Source organism: Belonocnema kinseyi, chromosome 7, assembly GCF_010883055.1.
Source record: "Belonocnema kinseyi isolate 2016_QV_RU_SX_M_011 chromosome 7, B_treatae_v1, whole genome shotgun sequence".
NCBI classification, from domain to species: Eukaryota; Metazoa; Arthropoda; class Insecta; order Hymenoptera; family Cynipidae; genus Belonocnema; species Belonocnema kinseyi.
Genome location: NC_046663.1, coordinates 47,880,561 through 47,902,124, shown reverse-complemented (window position 1 = coordinate 47,902,124; position 21,564 = coordinate 47,880,561). Strand labels below are relative to the sequence as shown.

General features: G+C 25.3%; 2 protein-coding genes across 3 annotated transcripts in view; one reads left to right on the top strand and one right to left on the bottom strand.

Moving 5' to 3' along the window:
• The window catches only part of LOC117176193, a 64,911-nt gene extending 59,534 nt beyond the window's left edge, over window positions 1-5,377 (top strand). For both annotated transcript variants that reach the window (XM_033366299.1, XM_033366300.1), the window contains exons 17-19: window positions 215-342; window positions 416-594; window positions 4,912-5,377. In XM_033366299.1, the coding sequence (XP_033222190.1) occupies window positions 215-342; window positions 416-594; window positions 4,912-5,178 (574 nt within the window). In that variant the 3' untranslated portion in view covers window positions 5,179-5,377. The remainder of the gene's footprint in view (window positions 1-214; window positions 343-415; window positions 595-4,911) is intronic.
• An 8,996-nt stretch (window positions 5,378-14,373) lies between these two features.
• Window positions 14,374-21,564, bottom strand: part of LOC117176254 — a 77,368-nt gene continuing 70,177 nt past the window's right edge. The window contains exon 9 of the mRNA XM_033366411.1: window positions 14,374-15,426. Within this exon, the coding sequence (XP_033222302.1) occupies window positions 15,225-15,426 (202 nt within the window). The 3' untranslated portion in view covers window positions 14,374-15,224. The remainder of the gene's footprint in view (window positions 15,427-21,564) is intronic.

Sequence of the window (21,564 nt, the reverse complement as noted above, 5' to 3'; positions counted from 1 at the left end):
AAAATTGATCCATTCCATTTTGCTTGAAAATGAACCTTTTTTAGTTGAAAATTCAACCGATTGGATTATTCAAAACGATTGATTTCATCAGTGAGTCAAATTGGCTGATTTGAAAAATAACTTTTGACTGATTTAAATAATAATTATAAGAACAATTATAATAAATTATATTTAAATTAATAAAATAATAGTAATAATAATGGTTACATTTTAGCCAAAACTCCGCATGTAAAGATACAATTAAAGAAGATGACCAAATAAGAGTGACCAGGGGTATTGATTTATTATCGACAAAGCTAACATTAAAAGTATGCTCGATGCTTTTAGAGCATATACAGCAAGGTAATTTTTGTTACTCTAATCTGTTTTTCACTATTCTTGATTGTAATTGAAATATTGAAACCTTTTGCGCCAGGTCAATCAACTCCGGAATATGTAGAAGCGCTATCTCAATCAGTGGCCAAATCCTATGGACCACCATTAACGGGTTATCCTGGTTCAAATGAAAACCAGACAATCGAACAAATGTTGGAAGGAATGAAGTCTACTTTATCTTCCAAACAAAGTGATCCAAGGCCATTTATTCATATTAAGGTAGGATTTTATTGATAGCTATCCCTTGCGATAATCTCTTTTCGGCCAGTAGACTTCGCAGTCTTTCCCCTGTTCTTTTTTCCCCTCTTTTCCCCTTTTTTAGAGAATTCCGCTTTTCCCCCTATTTTTTCACCATTTTTGGTTGGATACTAATTTTTTTAAATACAGAAGTCTACTAATTATATTTTTGTTTGACAATTTTTTTTTTTGGTTCAGTGAAAATGTTTTTATTTTAATGATACCTCAACTGTTTTATTTAAAATTCGTCTTTTTGCTTTGTAAATTCCACTATTTTGTATAACATTCAACTAAATGGTTAAAAAAAAACTCTCTTGCTGAAAATTCGTCTTTTTCGCTTGAAACTGATACAACGTAGTTGATTTTTTTTAAATTTAGGACTGAAAAATCTTTCTTCGTTAAAAATTCGTATTTTTTGTAGTAAAAATGTTTTTTTTTTATTGAAAATTCAACTATTTTATTGAAATTTCTTCTTTTCCCCCTGCTTTCAAAAAATTTACCCTGTTTCATTCTTTTCTCGTTTTTTTGCTTAATGCGAACTGAAGTAATAAAAAACAATCAGAAAATTCAACAATTTTTGGTTAAATGTTAATTTTTTAAATAGAGAAGTCTAATAATTATATTTTTGTTTGACAATTTTTTTAATTGAAAATCCTATTATTTGATTGATAGCTCAACTGTTTTATTTAAAATTCGTCTTTTTGCTTTGTAAATTCCACTATTTTGTATAACATTCAACTGATAGGTTAAAAATAAACATTTTTGTTGAAAATTCGTCTTTTTCGCTTAAAAATGATACAACGTGGTTGATTTTTTTTTAATTTAGGACTGAAAAAACTTTCTTCGTTGCAAATTCAACTATTTTATTAAAATTTCCTCTTCCCCCGTTTTCAAAAAATTTCCCCTTTTTAAGCCTCTTCTCGTTTTTTTTTTGCTTAATGCGATCGGAAGTAATAGAAAGCAATCAGAAAATTCAACTATCTTTTGCTGAATGTTTTTTATTTTTTTATTTAGAAGGCTACTAATTATTTTTTTGTTTCACAATTCATTTTTTTGGTGAAAATTTTATTATTTGATTGATAGCTCAACTGTTTGATTTAAAATTCGTCTTTTTGGGTTCAAAATTCAACTATTTCGTATAACATTCAACTGATTGGTTAAAAATAAACATTTTTTTTGAAAATTCATATTTTCGGGTTGAAAATTTGTCTTTTTCGCTTGAAAATGATACAACATAGTTAATTTTTTCTTAATTTAGGACTGAAAAATCTTTCTTCTTTGGAAAGTCGTCTTTTTAGTAAAAATTTATTTTTTATTGAAAATTCCATTTTTTTATTGAAATTTCCTTTTTTCCTCTGTTTTCAAAATATTTCCCCTTTTTAACCCTTTTATCGTTTTTTTTCTTAATGCGAACTGAAGTAATATAAACCAATCAGAAAACTAAACAATTTTTCGTTGAATGCTAATTTTTTAAATAGAGAAGTCTATTTAATTATGTTTTTGTTGCACAATTCATTTTTTTTTTAGTAGAAATGTTATTATTTGATTGAAAATTCGTCTTTTTGGATTGCAATTAAACTTTTTTGTTAGAAAATTTGACTAATTTTATAGAATATTCAACTCTTTGGTTGAAAATAAACTTTTTTGTTAAAAGTTAATATTTTTTGGTTAAATATTTGTCTTTTTTCCTTGAAGAGTCTACTTTTTCGCTTGAAAATTATACAATGTGGTTGAATTTTTTCATTTGAGGACTAATAAATCTTTTTTCCTTGAAAATTCTTTTCTTGGTATAAATTTCATGTTTTTTGGTTAGAAATGCAACTGCTTGTTTGAAAATTAATCTGTTATTGTTGATGATTCCATTATTTTTTGTTAAAAGTTCATTCTTTTTAATTGAGAAGTCTTTTGTTTCACAATTATTTTTTTTTTAGAAAAAATGTTATTATTTGATTGAAAATGCAAGTATTTTACTCGTCTTGTTCGTTTGAAAATTTATCTCTTGGTAAAAATGTAATCTCTTTTGGTTAAAAATGCAACTGCTTGGTTGAAAATTCATCTGTTATTGTTGATGATTCAACTGTTTTTCGTTAAAATTTCATTTTTTTAAATTGAAAAGTCTACTAATTATATTTTTGTTTCACGATTAATTTATTTTATTAAAAATGTCTTCATTTCTTGGTTAAAAAATCATCTCTTCGATTAAAAATTCAGTTTTGTGAAAACTTAATTTTGTTTACTGAAATTTAACTAATCCATTGTTGGTTGAAAACTGATATTTTTTAGTTGAAAATTGATATAACATTGACCGTAACACCATACAAATAAACGTTCAGTTTTTTTCTTTAAAAATTCAATTATTTTGTTAAAAAATCGTCTCTTCTGATATAATAATAAGATTTTTGATTTATGTAGATCAAATAAATTCAAACTCTCTCTCTCTCTCTCTCTTTGATCGATATTTGTATAATATAAAAATAAACGTAATTTCAAATTAATTTAGTTAGTTCTTCCTTCTTGGAAATTCAACATTTCGGGAATAAAAGTCAAATTCTTCTGAAAAAATTAAACTTTTTAGTTTGATATATTAACTATTTGAATAAACATTAACCTTTTATGTGGAAAATGAATATTTTCGGGTTGAAATTTTAACTGTTTTCTAGAAAGCTCATCTTTTTGGCTTGAAAATTCCTCAATTTTCTTACAATTTTTTTTCTTTCAATATTGAAACGTCACCCTTCGTAGTAAATTTGCCCTTTTGATTTGAAAATTCTTCTCTTTGTTAAAAATGCAACTGTTTGGTAGAAAATTAATCTATTTTGATCGGGGGTTTAACTAATTCGTTGAAAATTCGTCTTTTTTGCTTTAATTCAACTGTTTTTAATTTAAAATTCAAATCGCTTTTGGTTAACTTATAAATTGTTATATTTTTCGGTGAGAATTTAGTTTTATTAATTGAAAATTAATCTCTTTGGTTAAAAATTCATTTTTTTTTGCATAAATATTTTCTAAAAAATCTTATTTTTAACGTTAAAATAACTATTGAATCAAATGTGAACTTTTCTGTGCAAAATAATATTATAGAGTCATAAATACAAATGTTTTATAAAAAATTCGCATTTTCGTTTTGAAAATTAATCTGTTTTTGTTGAGGATTCAACTATTTTTTATTAAAAATTAAGAACTTTTTTGTTTTAATTATCAACCTTTACATTTTTAATTAAGAATTCATCTTTATTGATTAAAAATTCAAATCTTTGGTTGAAAAATCATTTTTTGATTCAAAATCAATTTGTTCGTCTGTTTTTTATTTAAAATTTTAATATTTTTTGCTTGAAGTATAAAATATTATAAGTTTTGTTAAGAATCCTTTTTTATTGGTTGAAAATTCGAATTTTTGGGTAAAAATGAATGTTTAAAACTTTATATTGAATTTTAGGTTAAAAAATGGCATTTTTTAGTTGAAAATTAATCTTTTTCCCTTCAAAATAAACTTTTTTTGGTTGAAGTTCATCGTTTAGGGTTTAAACGTCATGTTCTCCAAAAAAATCCTCTTTCTAGCTTGAAAATGACTAATTGATCAAGTATTAACTTTTTTGTGGAAAATTAATATTTTAGGTTTGTAAGTTTAAATGTTTTATATAAAATTCGCCTTTTTTTATCCAAAATTTAATTATTTTTTTTACGCTTTAAGTATTTATGGGAAATACGTCTTTTTAGATTTAATTCAACTATTTTTATTAAACATTGGAATCTTTTTGTTTGAAGTATCAACTATTATATTTTTAGTTTAGAATTCACCTTTATTGTTGGAAAATTGAATGCTTTGTTTGAATATTCGTTTTCTTGGTTTAAAAAATAAATGTTTTTTAACTAAAAATTAAACTATTTCATTTTTGGCTGCCAATTGATCTTTTTTAGTTGAAACTTCAACTGTTTTGTCGAAAATTCAACTCATTGGTTAAAAATTCGTCTTTTTTTCAAATTCATTAAACTAGTTGAAAATGCATCTCCTTGTTTGAAAATTGTTTATTTTTCTTGCTAAAAATCAATTTTTTCATCTGTTTTTTATTTAAGATTCAAGTCTATTTTGGTTGAAGTATCAAATATAATAAATTGCAACTCATTAGTTAAAAACGAATTTTTTAAACTTAAAATGGAATTTTTGTGTTAAAAATGCATCTCTTTTAGTTAAAAATTCAACAATTTAGTTGAAAATTAGTCTCTCTTTGTTGAACATGAACTTTTTTGTTAAAATTCATCAATCATTATTTTACTATCCATATTTATTTATTTGTTTAGGATCCGGAAAGTGTTTCCCGTTTTCTTGAAATGGGAAAAGATACTACAGTTTTCACTTGTGGCCATTATTTCCCCGTTTCCTCCTACCAGACGGAATTAGTACCGCAAATGGAAACAGAATTGTTGGTGTCTCAACCATTACCTCTTCCATGTACCGCTCAAGTTTTGGGAAAAGTACTTCATCAAGCAGAAGAATTGGATACAATGTGTCCTCTCTGCATGCCACGTGCTCTTCAAACGGTCGTAAGCAACTTAATAAGCGAGTAATAATAATTTAAACCCTTTTTTTTATTATATCTCGACATTTTGAATCCCCTAATCTTCCAACATTTGTTATTACATGACATTAATTTTTACAAAGTATTAGTACAAATATCGCAAATGATTTATTATATAAACTGAAAGTTGTTTTTCATTGAATTTTCATAGGATGTGTATGTGTAAAATGTAAATTGTGATAATGTAATATACTTTAATTGATTTATTGAGAACTTAAAAGCAAACGTGTCTTCTTTTTATATTTAGTTCCTTTTTTTACACAGCGATAATATTTTCTACAAGAAATTAGAAAGAAATCTTGGAATTTCGGAATTTAAACAGTTATTATTTAAGAAGTATTTTACAGGGATTTATATATTAAGAATCAATATAATAAATAATAATAATTAATATTTAAGAATAGTACATTTGAAATTTTGTTCTGAATTTATTTTATATTATATTTATTTATTTTATATATTTTTACTTAAACATTTTATTATTTTCTTAAAAAATGAACTTTTTGGTTTGAAAATTCATCTTATGTTGGAAATTTAACTACTAGGGTGGATAATTGAATATTGGTTACAAAAATTAATATTTTTATTTTGAAAATTCAGCCGAAATCTTTCTCAGTTGAAACTTCAACGATTTTTTTTATTTGATTTTTGGATCTAAAAATGCATATGTTTTTGTAAAAATTCCACCTTTTTTTAGATAAAAATGCTTGAATGAAAATCGATCTTCTTTGGTTGAGGATTCAGGTATTCTGTTTAAGAAATTCATCGATTTTGGTTAAATTCAAGTGTTTTTAATTAAAAGTTAAAATCTTTTTGTCTGAAGTCTGAGGTATTTACAATTAACTTATTCGTGAAAAAATGATTTTTTGATAGAAAATTCAACTGTTTGATGGAAATTCGTCTTGGGTTGAACATTTAACTATTCGGGTAGATAATTAATTTTTAGTTATAAAAATTTATATTTTTATGTGGAAAATTCAGCCGAAATCTTTCTCAGTTGAAACTTCAACGATTTTTTTATTTGATTTTTTTTTCTAAAAATGCATCTGTTTTAGTATAAATTTCACCTATTTTTAGATCAAAATGCTTGGTAGAAACTTAATCTTCTTTAGTCGAGGATTCAACTATTTTTTTCAAAAATCTTTTTTTTTTTTAATTCAAGAGTTTTCGATTAAAAATTAAATTTTTTCTCTGAAGTTTCTACTTTTAAATTATTCGTGAAAAAAATTTTTTTTTCGGTAGAAAATTCAGTGAAAATTCGTTTTTGGTTGAAAATTCAACTATTGAGGAAGATAAATAAATATCGATTACAAAAATTAATATTTTTTATTTCGAAAATTCATTCGAAATCTTCCTTGTTTTGAAAATTTGACAATTTTTGTTAATTCCAATTTTTGGTTTAAAAATTCGTCTGCTTTACTATAAATTTCACCTATTTTAGATCAAAGTGCTTGGTAGAAAATTAATCTTCTTTGGTTAAGGATTCAACTACTTTTTTCAAAAATCTTTTTTTTTTTTAATTCAAGAGTTTTTGATTAAAAATTAAGTTTTTTCCTGAAGTTTCTACTTTTAAATTATTCGTGAAAAAATTATTTTTTTCGGCAGAAAATTCAACTGTTTTATTGAAAATTTAACTATTGAGGAAGATAAATATCGATTACAAAAATTCATACTTTTTATTTTGAAAATTCAGCCGAAATATTTCTTAGTTGAAACATCAACGATTTTTTATTCGATTTTTTGGTCTAAATATTCATCTGTTTTTGTAGAAATTTCACCTTTTTTTTGGATAAAAATGCTTAAATGAAAATTGATCTTCTTTGGTTGAGGATTCAAGTATCCTGTTAAAAAAATTCATCGATTTTGGTTAAATTCAAGTGTTTTTTATTTCAAAATAAAAATATTTTTCGTCTGAAATATTTACTATTAACTTATTCGTGAAAAAATTATTTTTTTTTTTTGTAGAAAATTTAACTGTTTATTGAAAATTCGTCTTGAGTTGAAAATTTAACTATTGGGATAGATAATTACATTTTAGTTAAAAAATTTCATATTTTTACGTGGAAAATTCAACCGGAATATTTCTTAGTTGAAAATTTGACGATTTGTTTTAATTCAAGTTTTTGGTTTAAAAATTCACCTGTTTTAGTAGAAATTTCGCCTATTTTTAGATGAAAATGCTTCTTGGAAATTTAATCTTCTTTGGTGGAGTATTCAACTATTTTATTAAAAATTTATCTTTTTTGTTAAATTCAAGAGTTTTTTAAATTAAAAATTCTTCTTTTTGCTGTAAAATTGAACTACTTATTTAAAGGATTAACCACTTTGTTACAAAATCATTTTTTATTGTAAATTGATATTTTTAAATTGAAAATCAAGCTACTTGGGTAAAAGTTGAACTACTTTGTTAAAAAATTATTTTTTGGTTGAATATTCATTTCTTTTATTAAAAATTTAAGTTTTTTGTTGAAAATTAGTTTTTTATTGTTGCTTAAAACTAATTTTTTTTAACTGAAAATGTTTTAACTTTACAATTTTTTATTAAAAATCTATCGCTTTTGTTGAAAATGTGTCTATTTTGTTGAAAATTCGTTTTTTGTTATAAAAGAGGAACTTTTTTAAACTGAAATTTCAAATTTCTGTTATTGGTTGAAAAATCATCATTTTTAGATTGAAATATTACTTTTTATTTGGAAATTTATGTATTTTGTAGAACATTCGTCTGTTTGAAAAAAATGAATCTTTTTGGTTGAAGATTTTGGATTAAAAATCCATCTCTTTTAAAAGAAATTCTATCTTTTTTGTCCGAAATATCAACTATTAAATTTTTTTAGTATTCATCTTTATATGTTGAAAATTTAATTATTTGGTTAAATTTGGTTGAAAATTCGTCTGTTTAATAGAAGATCAATCTTCTTTATTTTTAATGTTTCTTGGTTATCTGTTTTCTTGAAAATTCCATTAGAATAAAATATTACTTTTTTGGCTAAGAATTCATCTTCTATGTTAAAAATTTATGTTTTTTGTTGAAAATCTTTTTTTTTAATACAAAATTTAAAAATTTAACTGATTTGTTGAAATTTTTCTTGTTATTAAAATTTATTTTAGGTAAAAATGTCACTTTATTTTTGGTTTAAAATTTATCTTTTTTGGCAAAAATTTCATATTTTTTGGTTAAAATTATAAATTATTACTGTTTTTGTCTATATTCGACTTTGTAGGCTGAAAATTCATCTTTTTTTTATTTATTCTACTTTTTGGGTTGAAAATGTGACTGTCTTCTGAAAAATTTTTCTTTTTGACTTTAAAATTTAACTGTTTATTTGAAAATTTTACATTTTTTGTTGAAGTTTAATCTTGCTTGATTAAAAATTCAACCATTTGTAGGTTTTGTAGACCTAAAATTCAATTATTTGATTAAAAGTTCAAATATTTAGTTGAAAATCATATCTTTTTTTTTATTTCAAGTTCAACTGGTTGGTTGTAAATGTAACTATTTGGTTGAAAGCAATTTTTTTGGTTGAAAATATAACCACTTGGTTGAAAATGTTTTTGGGTGAAGTTTAATTTCTTTTTTGTTGTTGAAAATTTGACTATTTCATTGCAAATACATTTTTTAGTTAGAAAACTAAAGTACTTTCTAAAAAAGTCTACTAATTTTTTGAAAATTTAATAATATGGTGAAAATGCAAGTATTTTGATAAAACGTCACCTTTTCTTGGTCAGAAATTCATCTATTTTGATAAACATTCGTCTGTTTCGATAGAAAGTTTGTCCTCTAGATTCAAAATTGATCCTTTTTTTGTTGTTATTAAAAATTCAACTGCCTGGTAAAAATTACTTGATTGAAAATACAACTTTCTTTGTTGAAGTTTAATCTTTTTTGTCTGAAAATTCGATGATTTGGTTATAAAATTCAACAATTTGGTTAAAAAATAAACCATTTTGTTGAAAATTCAGCTATTTTGTTAACAATTCATCTTTGTTTTTGTCGAAAATTGGTCCTTTTAGTTTGAAGATTTATCTTTCATGTTTGAAAAGTATTTTTTGTTGTTAAAATAAAATAATAAAATAGCAAATTTTAATCTCAAACTGTTTTATTATGTTTATAAAAGATTATATGCTAAAAATTCGACAGCATTAAAATGTCAGGAAAAATGAAGGATCAGGTTAAGGATAAATGCATGTATCGTTAAAAAATATCGCGACGTTTTTATTTTGAACACTTTCAAATTGACTGAATACAAAATTATACATACATTTTACAAATCGAGGATTGCGAGCAGCCAAATAAAATTAGCAAAGCTAATTAGTATTAAGTATGATAAACACAGCTTATGATTATTTGAGGAAAATAATCTATAGAGAGGATTATGACTTTTGGCCAAAGTTTTCGATTCTCAATACACTATTTTATATTTCTTATCTCTTTGCCTTAGAAAACCAATTTTTTTTTTACCAACTAAAATAAATTTAACAGCAAATTTGACTTTAAGATGCCACAAAATTATATTTCATGTTTTACATGAATGATCTAACTAATTTTAATTAAATTTATTTTATTAAATTTTTAATGAATAAATTCAGCATAATGCATTTCTTTCAGATAAAAATGCAACTTTCTAAAAACTTATTTACACCTTATTGACTTGGCCAGGCAAAACAGGTCATCAAGACTAATAGATTTCGTAAAAGCTAGCCTAAACATTTTTATACATCTTATTGAGAATTGAATTTGTTTTAAGCGTGTACATGCACAAATAAAATGAAGCAATTTTATATTTGATTTTCAAACGTAACATCCACATATTCAGTATTTTTTAATTTTTATTGCTAGTCTGTTCTATTATAAATATTTTTAAATTTAGTTAGCTTCACTTTATTCGCACGACTTCTGTTTTATTTTCATATATACTATCGTAGATGCAAGACTGAAAATAACATGTGCATACTAGAACTAGATATAACAAGGAATATTAATGTTTAGAACAGTTTAACAATATATTTGAGTCAAAGAATTGAATGACTTCTTGGACAGTCTGATTGTCCTCTAACTATATCCCAATTTTCCAGCAAACTTACCAAACAGGATAAGTAATAATGTGAAAACAATAAGGGGCCATCCGAGAATTACGTAGCAGCTTTGAAAAATGGGGGGGGGGTGGGTTAAATTAATGCTTTTACGTAATATTAAAAAAAATTAACCCTAAAGAAAATCCATGTAGAGGAGACGACCTTACAGTGGATAATGAATCTACAGTAGATAATAATTCATTTAATATACTAATGTATGCAAAATAATTAATTTAACTGAATTATTATTGAATTTTTGGAGACCGGGAAATGACAGTGAATTTTTTTTTACCGGGAATTTTACAAATTTGTAGAAGAAAAATCTTTCCACGTTCGATTTTAACAGTTTTTTAATAATCAGTGGAATTGTTATGTTTTTCAATTATGCTATTATTTAGCTTACAATGCATAATTCAAAAAATTTTATTTTAAAAATTTTCCATTGAAAATTTTTATTTCTAAGCTTACATTTTTACTCTAAAGAATTTTTAAATGCTTTCTTAAAGACTTGAACAAATAAAATATAAAAGCCTTTGATGTTGAAAATTTTGGATAAAAAACATTTTTATTTAATGAATGAATACATTTTATTTTAATTTATCTGTATTTTAAGTAATAAAAAGTGAACAAAACGATTTGACAAAACGATTTTAAACCAGTTCATAATTTAAGAATTTTCAGATTTTATCGTTAAAACTTAAACGATTTGAATTTAAAAGTCGTAGTCATTAAACAAATGTAAAGGTGTGACTGAAAGTTTATAAACTATTTTCAACTTAACAATAACTTCATGATAATATATTCTTAATTAAAGGATTTTATTAAATTTAAAATATTGTTTCAGTCTGAAATATTCAATTTTGAACCCATTAAATTTAAAATTTTTAATTAAAAAAAAAGATTAATTATTGAATATTTAGCAATTTTTTATTTTTTATTCAAGAAAAGTAAATTGAAACCAAATATTTAAAGGTAGAGAATCTTTGACTGAATTGTTTGACATAGAAAACCTGGAATCATTAAAATTTCGAAGAGTCTTTAATCTTTGAACGTCACAATTTTAATTGTTGTATTTGCAAAATTCTTAATTTGTAAGTGAAATTTTTAAATTTTGATGTATGATTTACAAATGAACATTTTTAGAAAAAATTGAGTAATTTCAAGAGATATTTAGGAGTTTTAAAAAGATTGAAAATTATCATGCAAATTTTAGAAAGTGTTCTTAATATCTTCCAGAATCTTTTTTGAAAATTTTGTTTAAATCTTTGTAAAACTTTTTAAATATTCTCTTAAAATAACTTTTCAAAATGTAAAGTTATTTTTAATTTTCCTAGGAATCTTAAGAAAATGTTTTTATTCTGAAAATAAATTTTCAATTGTTCTTTATACATCCAAATTGTAAAGAAATTTTTTAAAATTTGCAGGATTTTCTGAAAATTGTAGACAAACTTTCAATTTATTTTGACAGGTATTTAGAAGTTCTGAAAAAATTTACAAAATAATTTTTAATTTAAAACCAATTTAAAACAACTTCTAGATTTCTCAAGATTTCGAAATAAAGTTTTGAAGCTTTCAAAGGATGTTTAAACTACTTAAAAAGAAAATAATTGAATTTCTAATTTAAGACGTTTTCAGTTAAAATTTTTTCAATTTTTGATGTTTCTAGCTTAAAATTCCTTAAAATTATAAAATTAAAAAAATTTTTAAGTTCATTAATTGATTTTTTAGTTTAGAGCATTGAAAATGATAATGTGGATTTATATTTTTTTATATTGAAAAATGCTAGTACCTTCAATTTTATGCGCGTAAATTATTGAGCATTTGAATACAACATTTTTTAATTAAAAACTTTTAAATTAAAATTTTTTAATTTCAAAATGTAACAGTTCCGCTTTGAGTGCTTTCATTTAAAGCTCAGTTTTTATTACCGCAAGTGTAAAATTTTGAAGCTTTAGTGTTCCAATTTTTTAATTTCATTGACCGGGAAAAATGTTTGCGAACCGGGAAAAAACCGGGAATTCATTTCGTCGATTAAAACGGCCAACCTGATTGAATCAATTACAATTAGCATTAATTATTTTAGGCATATTTGTCATTTTAATTAATTTTTATCCACTGTAGGGTAGTCTCCCCTATTCAATTTAGTAATTAGAATCAATAGTTTAATTAGATTCGATTTTTTCCCTATCATTTCGTAGAACAATATCCATAAAAACATTTTTTAACCATTTTTGATATTACTACAATCAAATAAAATCATTCAAGATTTTTTAAAAAAACTGCCGAATTTTTTTATTTTATTAAAATACTAGAACAATATATTTAATTTACTTCAGTAATTTCGAAGAGCTTTAAAGACTCTCAATAAGGCACTTTATTGAATTTTTCAAAATCTCAAATGATTTCATAGAACTCCAATTATTTCGAAGTATTTTTTTATAACATTTGAATAAAATCTCAAAAAATGTATTCACATAAATTGAGACATGTTAAAGGATTTCAAAGGTTTGAAGAGTTTTTCAAATTTTTCGATGAATTTCCAATTTTTGTTAGCAAGATTTCAAGATATTTTAAAAGATTCTAAAGAATTTTAATATATTTGGTGAACTTGAAGAGATTTCAAAATATTTTAAATGATTTCAAAGATTTAAGGTACTTTAAAAGATTTCAAGGGCTTTTAGGGAGCTTTAAAAATTTCAAGGGGTTTCAAAAGATTTGAAATAATTTAGGCATTTAGGCTATTTTAAAGAATTCCAAGAAATTTTAAAGAGATTAAAGAAATTACGAGGATTATGAATTTAAGGGTTTAAAAAATTCCATGCGGCTTTGAATAATTTCCTACAATTGCGGAAGGATTTTATAGAACCTAAAAGGTTATAGGATATTTAAAAACATTCTAAGGGATTGTAATGAATTTCAAAATCTCCTAATAAGGAATTCTAATTAATTTCCCAGGATCTGAAATTTTCCAAGGGATTTCATAATATTTTAATGAAATTTCAAAGAATTTATTCACATAAATTGTGGGAATTTGAAAGATTTGAAAGATTTAGAGAGAGTGAAATATTTAAAGGTTCAAAGATTAAATTTTTGTTTGTAATGTTTTACAGAATTTTAAGATTTCAGGATTTTATTTAAGATTCCAAGGAATTTTAAAGAATGGTTAAGATTATAAGGAATTTTAAAAGATTCAAAGAAATTTCACCAAGTTTTAGGAAATTTAAAAATATTTCTAGGATTGGAAATTTTTAAAGATTTTTTAAAGGATTCCAAGAAATTTTCAAAAGATTAAAAAATTAATAGAATTCAAAAGAATTTATTCATAAAAATTGAGTAATGTCAAAGAGATAAAGATTTTTTCAAATATTTGAAGGTATTTCGAAAACATACACAATTTTTTTGCAGATTTTGGAATATTTTGAAAGATTCCAAAGAATTTAAATAATTTTCAAGAGTTTGAATAGAAATTTTCATATATTATCAAAAGATTTACAAAATTTCCAAGATTTTAAGAGATTTAAAAAAAATTGCATGCGATCTTAAAGAATTTCCTAAAATTTCAAAGATTTATAAATATTTCAAGAGTTATTTCCAAGGATTTAACTTTTTAACAAATTAATGGATTTCAAAGGATATCAGAGATTAAAAATGAATTTTAAATATTTGAAGGTATATCTAAATATTTTTTTAAAAATATTTTAAAAGTAGTTTTAAAAATCTTGAAGATTTCGGGATATTTTAAAAGATTGCAAGGGAATTTTAGAAATCTAAATTTTTTAAAAGATTTGAAGGTTGTTTAAAATAATCGAAGGAATTTTCAAATTTTTAAAACAATTCCAATGAATTTTCAAAAGATTAAAAAAATTTCAAGGAATATCGTCAGATTTTATATAAATTAATATTTTTTTTCATAAAAAAATTTAATTTAAATTTGATACTATTAAAATATTAATATTTTGATGAAATTTCAAAGAATTTATTCACAAGAATTGAAGGATCTCAAAGGATTTTCAAGAATTTCAAATATTTTATGTTATTTCCAAAGATTTAAATATTAAAAAAAAGTACTCTTAAAACAAAAGTATTTAAAGTTTAGGCTACGCTTAGCTTGTCAAAAAATGGAGACAAATTTATTAGCAATATTAAATAATTGGTAACATGTACTAGTGAATAAAAAAAATGGTAAAAAATTAAGTTTCTGAAGAATGTTTTACTATTAAATGACGCCGTTTTTTATACGTTTTAATTTATGAGAAGTTTGCTGCATGTTTTTTTAATTTAATTCTTATTAGCTTCCAATTATGTAATAATTCGGGCATCTGAGGTAAGTAAATTGTATTTAATAAAATGACTGAAAATATTTTGAAAAATTATGATATGTCACAAATTATTAAAGGGGGAAGGAAAGGGGTAAAAAATGTGTTAGGGGAGACCATCCTAAGTAAATAATCGTTAATTAAAAACACAAATATACCTAAAATAATTATTTATAATTTTAATTTGTTAACACGTATATTATTCAAACTGTTAATTGACTTAAATTATTTATTTTACATACATTATTATTTTAAATTAATGATAATTTACTAAACGTTTAATATTTACTTTAGGGTTGTCTCCCCTACGTAATTAATGGATGGCTCATAAGTGATAAAATGAATCAACTTGCTTTCTATATTCTACGCGCACATTCAATTATTAAATATTTGTGCGTATAGTAAATTCACGACGGAGTGGAAAAGTGGGAGACAATGATTAAAAATAATCCTCCAAGTTATTAGATCATAGGTATAGGAAGGTATATCTTTTGATTTGATTCGAGAATCACCTATCTCAGCGCATAGGAGAATGCCTCTATATACATATGTTATCTATACTGTTTACGTATTTTAAGCTCAGATAATTAGAACGATTCAAAAAGGGGTAAAGGAGTAATAAAAAAAACCTATTCAGTCAGATGCACTATTTTCCTGAATAATGGGAACCAATGTTGGAAGGTGGCCCTCTGTGATGATGATGGTGATGCTTGTGTCCCGGACCAGAATATCTGCTTCCAGGTCTCGAGTGAACAATAGCATAGTGATCGCTATTCGTTGATATGGATCTCGTGGAATTCATAGTAGATCCGCCGGATGCATAGCCAGGTTTACCATTCAACGAATATCTATAATGGCAAAAACAGTTATTTTAGACTAAAAATAATGTTTTCTTATCCTGGTTGTCTACTCGAAACTTTGAAAAAGATTTCTTGACGATTCCAGGTTTTTTTTCAGGTATCTCAAGATTTTTTAGGTATTATTTTTCAAAGTAATTCAGAAAAGACTAGGGGTACGAAAACTTTCAGGTAATCTTTCAAGCAGGGTAATATTCAGCTGATTGCTTCCATAATGAAGTAAACTTTCCGCGGAAAGTTGACCTCAGGTGTATCCACCCCCCGTTCAATCTGATTGACCGATTCCCTGCAAAATTTCGAATCCTAATTATTAATTTACGATAGCTGTTTGTTTTTTTATTTTTGAAAGTAACTTTATTAAAGGATAAATAACATTTTGGTATAATTTAGAAAGCCTTCAAAAAATTTATTTTAAGATATTTTTAAATATCTCATTGTCGAATAAATCAGTTAATAAATAATACTAAGAATATAATTAATCATTTCTTGAATTTCTTAATAAAGTCCATGAATTTGAACAATAATTAAAAACCATTTTTATCTTATCTTCTTAGACTTCAAATTCATTCTATATTAAAGATATTAATTTTTAATTTAGTAATTTAGTAACAATTTATTTTAATAATTTTTAATAATTCAATTTAATTTGAATGAAAGTTATTTTTCAGGTTAGTATAAACCTTGTAAAAACAGGAACTAAGGAGATTTATCACGAAAATAGGGCAGTATTTTCTTTTAAATAAAATATTAAAGTGTATACTACACTAAATTCAATTTAGAACTATTCAAATTCCTATTATTTCAATTGAAAATATAAAATTTTCAAAAGGATGGATGAATTTGTAACCAATAAGTTGAATTTTCAACCAAAAAGATGAATTTTTGTTATTAAAAAGATTAATTTTCAACAAAATACGTGAATTTTCAACTAAGAAAAATAAATTTCGAATGAAACATTGAATATTAAAATTTTTAGTTAAAAAGATTTATCTTTAACCAACAGTAAACATTATTTATCAACAAAATAGTAAAATTTTCAACCAAAGTGATGCACTTTCAACTAAAATTATTAAACTTCTACTAAAATAGTTAAATTTCAAAGCAAGAAAATGTATTTCAAACAGAATTAATTAATTTCCAACTAGAAAAGATCAATTAACAACCAAAAATTGAGTAGTAGATTTCAGTAATAAAATTTAATTTGTGACACAAAAAAAAACGAATTTTCAACAAATATAATTGAATTTCCAAACAAAAAGAGGATCTTTGTACCATAAATATAAATTTTCAACAAAATACATGAATTTTAAAGTAAAAAGGCTCAATTTTCAACCAAAAATGGAATATTTAAAATTTGAGTTAAAAAGATTAATTTTCAATTAATAATAAAAACGAACTTTGAGCAAAATAGTTAAATTGCCAACCTAGTACTGGCACTACTAGTTGGTTGAAAATTCATTTATTCTATTAAAAATGTATGTTTTTTAGTAAAAAATTAATCCTTTTGATTGAAAATTGAATTATTTGGTTGAAAGTTAAACTACTTTGTTACAAATAATTTCGTGGTTGAAAATGCATAATTTGAGTTAGAAATTTATCTTTTTGGTTTAAAATTGAACTATTTTGTTCAAAATTATTTTTTTTTTCTGGGTAAATACTTAATTTTTCAAATTGAAAATGTAATTATTCCATTTTTTGTTTCCCATTTTTAGTTGAAAATTTAACTATTCGATTGAAAAGTTATGTATTTTGTTACAAAATGGTGTTTCCCGGTAGAAAATTAATCTTCTTGGTTGCAAATTCAACAGTTTGGTTGAAAATTTATCTGGTTTGTTGTAAAATGATAATAATGTAAAGGGAGATAATTCTACACATGTATACAAGTTAAATACATGCATTTTCAAGAAAGTGCAAAAATAAAAACAACCAAAAATCAATCAAGTAGACTAAATCATATCCGATTATTAATTTTTTGTAATTTGTTTTTGAGAAATTTACAACTTAGGCTATGGGAAGACTGAAAAATTCCGAAAAATAGAATTTCTGACACTGTAAAATTCTCGAATAATAAAATTCGCGACAGAAAATTGCCGTTTAAAGTTTAAAAAAAATTGTTGTTTGAATTAAAAATAACAATAGTTGAAAAAAATATACTTCTAAATGACAAACTTTATTTGAAAATGTGAATAGTATTTTTTAAAAATTACAAACAATGTTCTAAAAATTAAATTGTTAATTAAAAAAAAAAAATAGAAAGAAACTTTGAGATAAATCAGTGCTGAATTAAATCCTGCAAAGTATTTGTTTGAAAAATGTTATCAGATTTGGTGAAAATTTAAGGACAATTTTTTTCGTTCGAGGCGCACGTGTTATTAAATAAATTAATTCCATACCATTTGTATTCAATTATTGTTATTTTAAATTAATACGATGATTTTAAAATACTTTAAATATTTTTAAAGATTCCTTTCATAACAATATTTGATTATGGTATTTTTAATCGATAAATAATTTTTATTAGAACACAATTTTTTTTAATCTTTTAAATTCGGGAATTTTCTCGGACAGATATTTTACAATTCGGCAAACTTCTGGCATCCATTTTATTAGCGGGAATTTTATTTTTCGGGATTTTCCAGTCATCCCGTGTGTTTGTTTAGATTTTTAATAGTCAATTCTGTTAATTAAAAATCTATCCATAAAGTAAAAATTGATTTTATTCTATACAAAAATACGCTTCACTAATGTGACAATTATTTTTTTTCTATAAAAAACCCACCCGCAATCTTTGTCACTATAATGAATCAGAGCTGCAGCTAGAAATAATATAGGGGATTCGTTCAGCGACCAGTACTGTTATTGCGACTCTAAATCACTCAAGCTGTCTTTAATTAATGTAATTAGTTAAGACTCTGGCATTCTGGTATTACGCTTCCGCGTCCTCAGTTATCAGTGAAACGGTTCGTATGGAAATTGGAAACGCGGAAATCGCTTGTCTATAGTTGTCCAGAGATAAAATGAGAAAGAACGGGAAAGAGTGCAAGAGAGAGAAAAGTCCGTAACTATGGGAAAATGTTACAAAGGGAAAAGACAATAAATTTTCAGATCTTTCATTATTACTCCCGCCTACGACGGAAGAGGAAATCCCGAGGCTCTTTAAATTCAATGGTCATTGTTTCAGGTTTACTCCCTGTTCATGGTGTGTCTCTAGCGATGGGGAAACAACTCAGATAATTCGCTGGACCTCTCTGTTATCCGTGCTATTAATCCGGAGTAATTCACATAATCCACTTGAACTTCTTGGTAATCCACTTGCGAGGGTGAACCAATTCTTAAAAAGGCGGTCCAGCGGAGTTGGATTACCACTCCATCCCCCATTTTTACATTAAAATTACTTTCTTTCTTCGTTAAAAATTAAGTTTTTTAAATCAAAATTTTAATATTTCATTTTTTATTGTAAATTTGAATTTTGTTGTTGAAAAATCAACTATTTGGTAGAAAAATGGTTGAAAAACAACGTAGTTTAAAAATAGTGAAAGGGAAGTGAGGAGACGGAAATATATGGGGGGTTAGGGGGGGGGGGTGATGGGAAGGGAAGTAGGGGGTGATGGGAAGGGTGAAAAGTAGGGGAAGTTAAGGGGAGTTAAGAAAGGGAAGTAGGAAAGGATTACTTTTGTTTTATTGTAGAATTTTCAACCAAATAGATGGACTTTCAATCTACTAGTTTAACCTTTAACTAAAGAGATGCATTTTGAACTAATATAATGAATCTTTAACTGGAATAGTTGAATATTTAATTAGGAAAATTCATTATCAACTAAAAAGAAAGTTGTAATAAAATAGTTTCATCTTTAATCAATATAATGATTTTTTAACGCAGCAGTTCACCTTTTAAACAATGTGTTAAATTTTCTATCAAGTAGATTAATTTTCTACCAAAAAGGACATATTTATAACCAAATACATGAATCTTTAACTAAAGTCAAGTTTACAATAGAACATAAAGTATTAAAATTTTCATTTAAAAAAAATTAATTTTCAACGAAAAAATCAACGACTTTTCAGGAACATATTTGAATTTTGTACAGAAAAATTTTATTTTTAACTGAAAGGCTAAATTTTCAAGCAAGAAGATTATTTTTTACCAATGGGACGAATTTTCAGCGAATTAAATGAATAAAAAAATAGCTCAGTCTTAAAAAAAAAAATTATTTTCAAGCAAATAAAAAAATTTATTTTTGACAAAAAAACACGAATTTTCAACAATATACTTGAGTTGTCAACGAAAATGAAGAATCTTTAACCAGAAAAACGAATTTACAGAAAAGTAGTTCAATTTTCAAGTGAACAACTTTTATGAAAAAGAAGTATTAGTAAGTTAAGGATCACGTAATTTTTTTCGTGAAAAAGTATTGGATTTTCAATATTTATTCGCGAAAAAAGTATTAGCTCTAATACTTAATAATACTTCTTTTCCATAAAGGAAGGAAAATTTGTAACTAAAATGTAATATTTAGTTACATTTTAAGTTTAAAAATTAATTTTCGAGCAAACAGAAAAACAAATTTTCCACTATATGTTCGAATTTTAAACCAAAGAATCGATTCGCAACTAATGCAGTTAAATTTTCAACCCAAAAAATAGAAATTTCAACAGTATATTAAAATTTCTAACCAATATTGACAAAAAAAGAAGAATTTTCAACAAAATAGTTTATACGTCAATCAAAACGATGATTTATTAACTAAATTGATGAATGTTTAACTGGAATATTTAAATTTTCAGTTAAGAAAATTAATAGTCAATCGAAAAATGCGAATGTGTAATAAAACAGTTTGATCTTTAATCAGTAAAATGAATTTTTAACAAATTAGTTCAACTTTCAACCAAGTAGTTGGATTTTCAACCAAATTATTAATAATTTTTTATTAAAAAAGACAACTTTAAAAAAAAACATGAATTTTCAACTAAAAATGAAAAAAGTCCTAATAAAAAATAAAATATTAAGATTTTCACTTAAAAAGATTAATTTTCAACGAAAAAAGAGACGAACTTACAATTAAATATTAATTTTTTCACGAAAATAGTTTAATTTTTAACCGTGCAAATGAATTTTCAAGCCAAAGTATTAATTTTCTACCAAAAAGACGAACTGAGTTTTCAAGTGTGGATGGGAAGTAAGGGAAGTATGGGGGGAATGCGGGGGATGGAAATTAGTAGAAGTCAGGGGAGAAGGTTAATGGAAAGTGGAAGAAGATAGTGGAGGAGGAAAATGGAAAGTAGGCGAAGTGAGGAAAATGGAATTAATGGGAAGCAGAGGAAATAAGGGAATAGGAAGTGTTGAGGCAAATACGGAAAAAAGGGGGAGCAGGTGTAATAAGGGTATAGAGGTAAAGGGGAGAGGTATTAGGGGGATGTTGAAAGTAGGAGATGTGAGGAGAGGGAAAGTATATGAATTAAGGGAGGGTGGAAAGTAGGTGAAGGGATGAGAGGAGAAGTAATGGAAAGTGAGGAAAATAAGGGGGTAGGAAGTGTTGGGATAAGTAGGGGAAGTGATGTAAGGGGGAGCATGAGAAATATGCGAAGAGCTAGGGAAAATTGGTGGTGGCTAAGTAGGGGAAGTGATTAGAGGTGAAGGGATAGGAAGTATTGGAAATATATGAGGAGGTTAAAAGATGGACGGAACGTAGTGAAATGAGGGAACGGGGAAGTAAGGGCAAGTATTGCAAGTGAGGAAAGATGGAGCAGGGGGGGGGGGGGGGGGGGGGGGGTTTGTAACTTAGGTGAAGTGATGAGAGAAGAAGTGATGGGAAGTAAGGGAACTAAGTGGATACGAAGGGTTGGTGTAAATAGGGGAAGTGGCGTAAGGGGGGCATGGTAAATATGCCAAGGGCTAGGGAAAATGGGTGTTGGCTAAATAGGGGAAGTCATTAGAGGAGAAGAGAAGGGAAGCATGGGAAATATGAGAGGAGGGAAAAAGATAGACGGGACGTAGGGAAAGTGAGGGGGAAGTGAGGAAAGTGTGGCGTGTAGAAGTATAGCAAATGCGGAAGGAGGAAGTGAGAGGGAGTATGACAAGTAAGTAAAGGGGGAGAAGGCGTAATAAGGTTTTAGGGGTTAGGGGAGGGG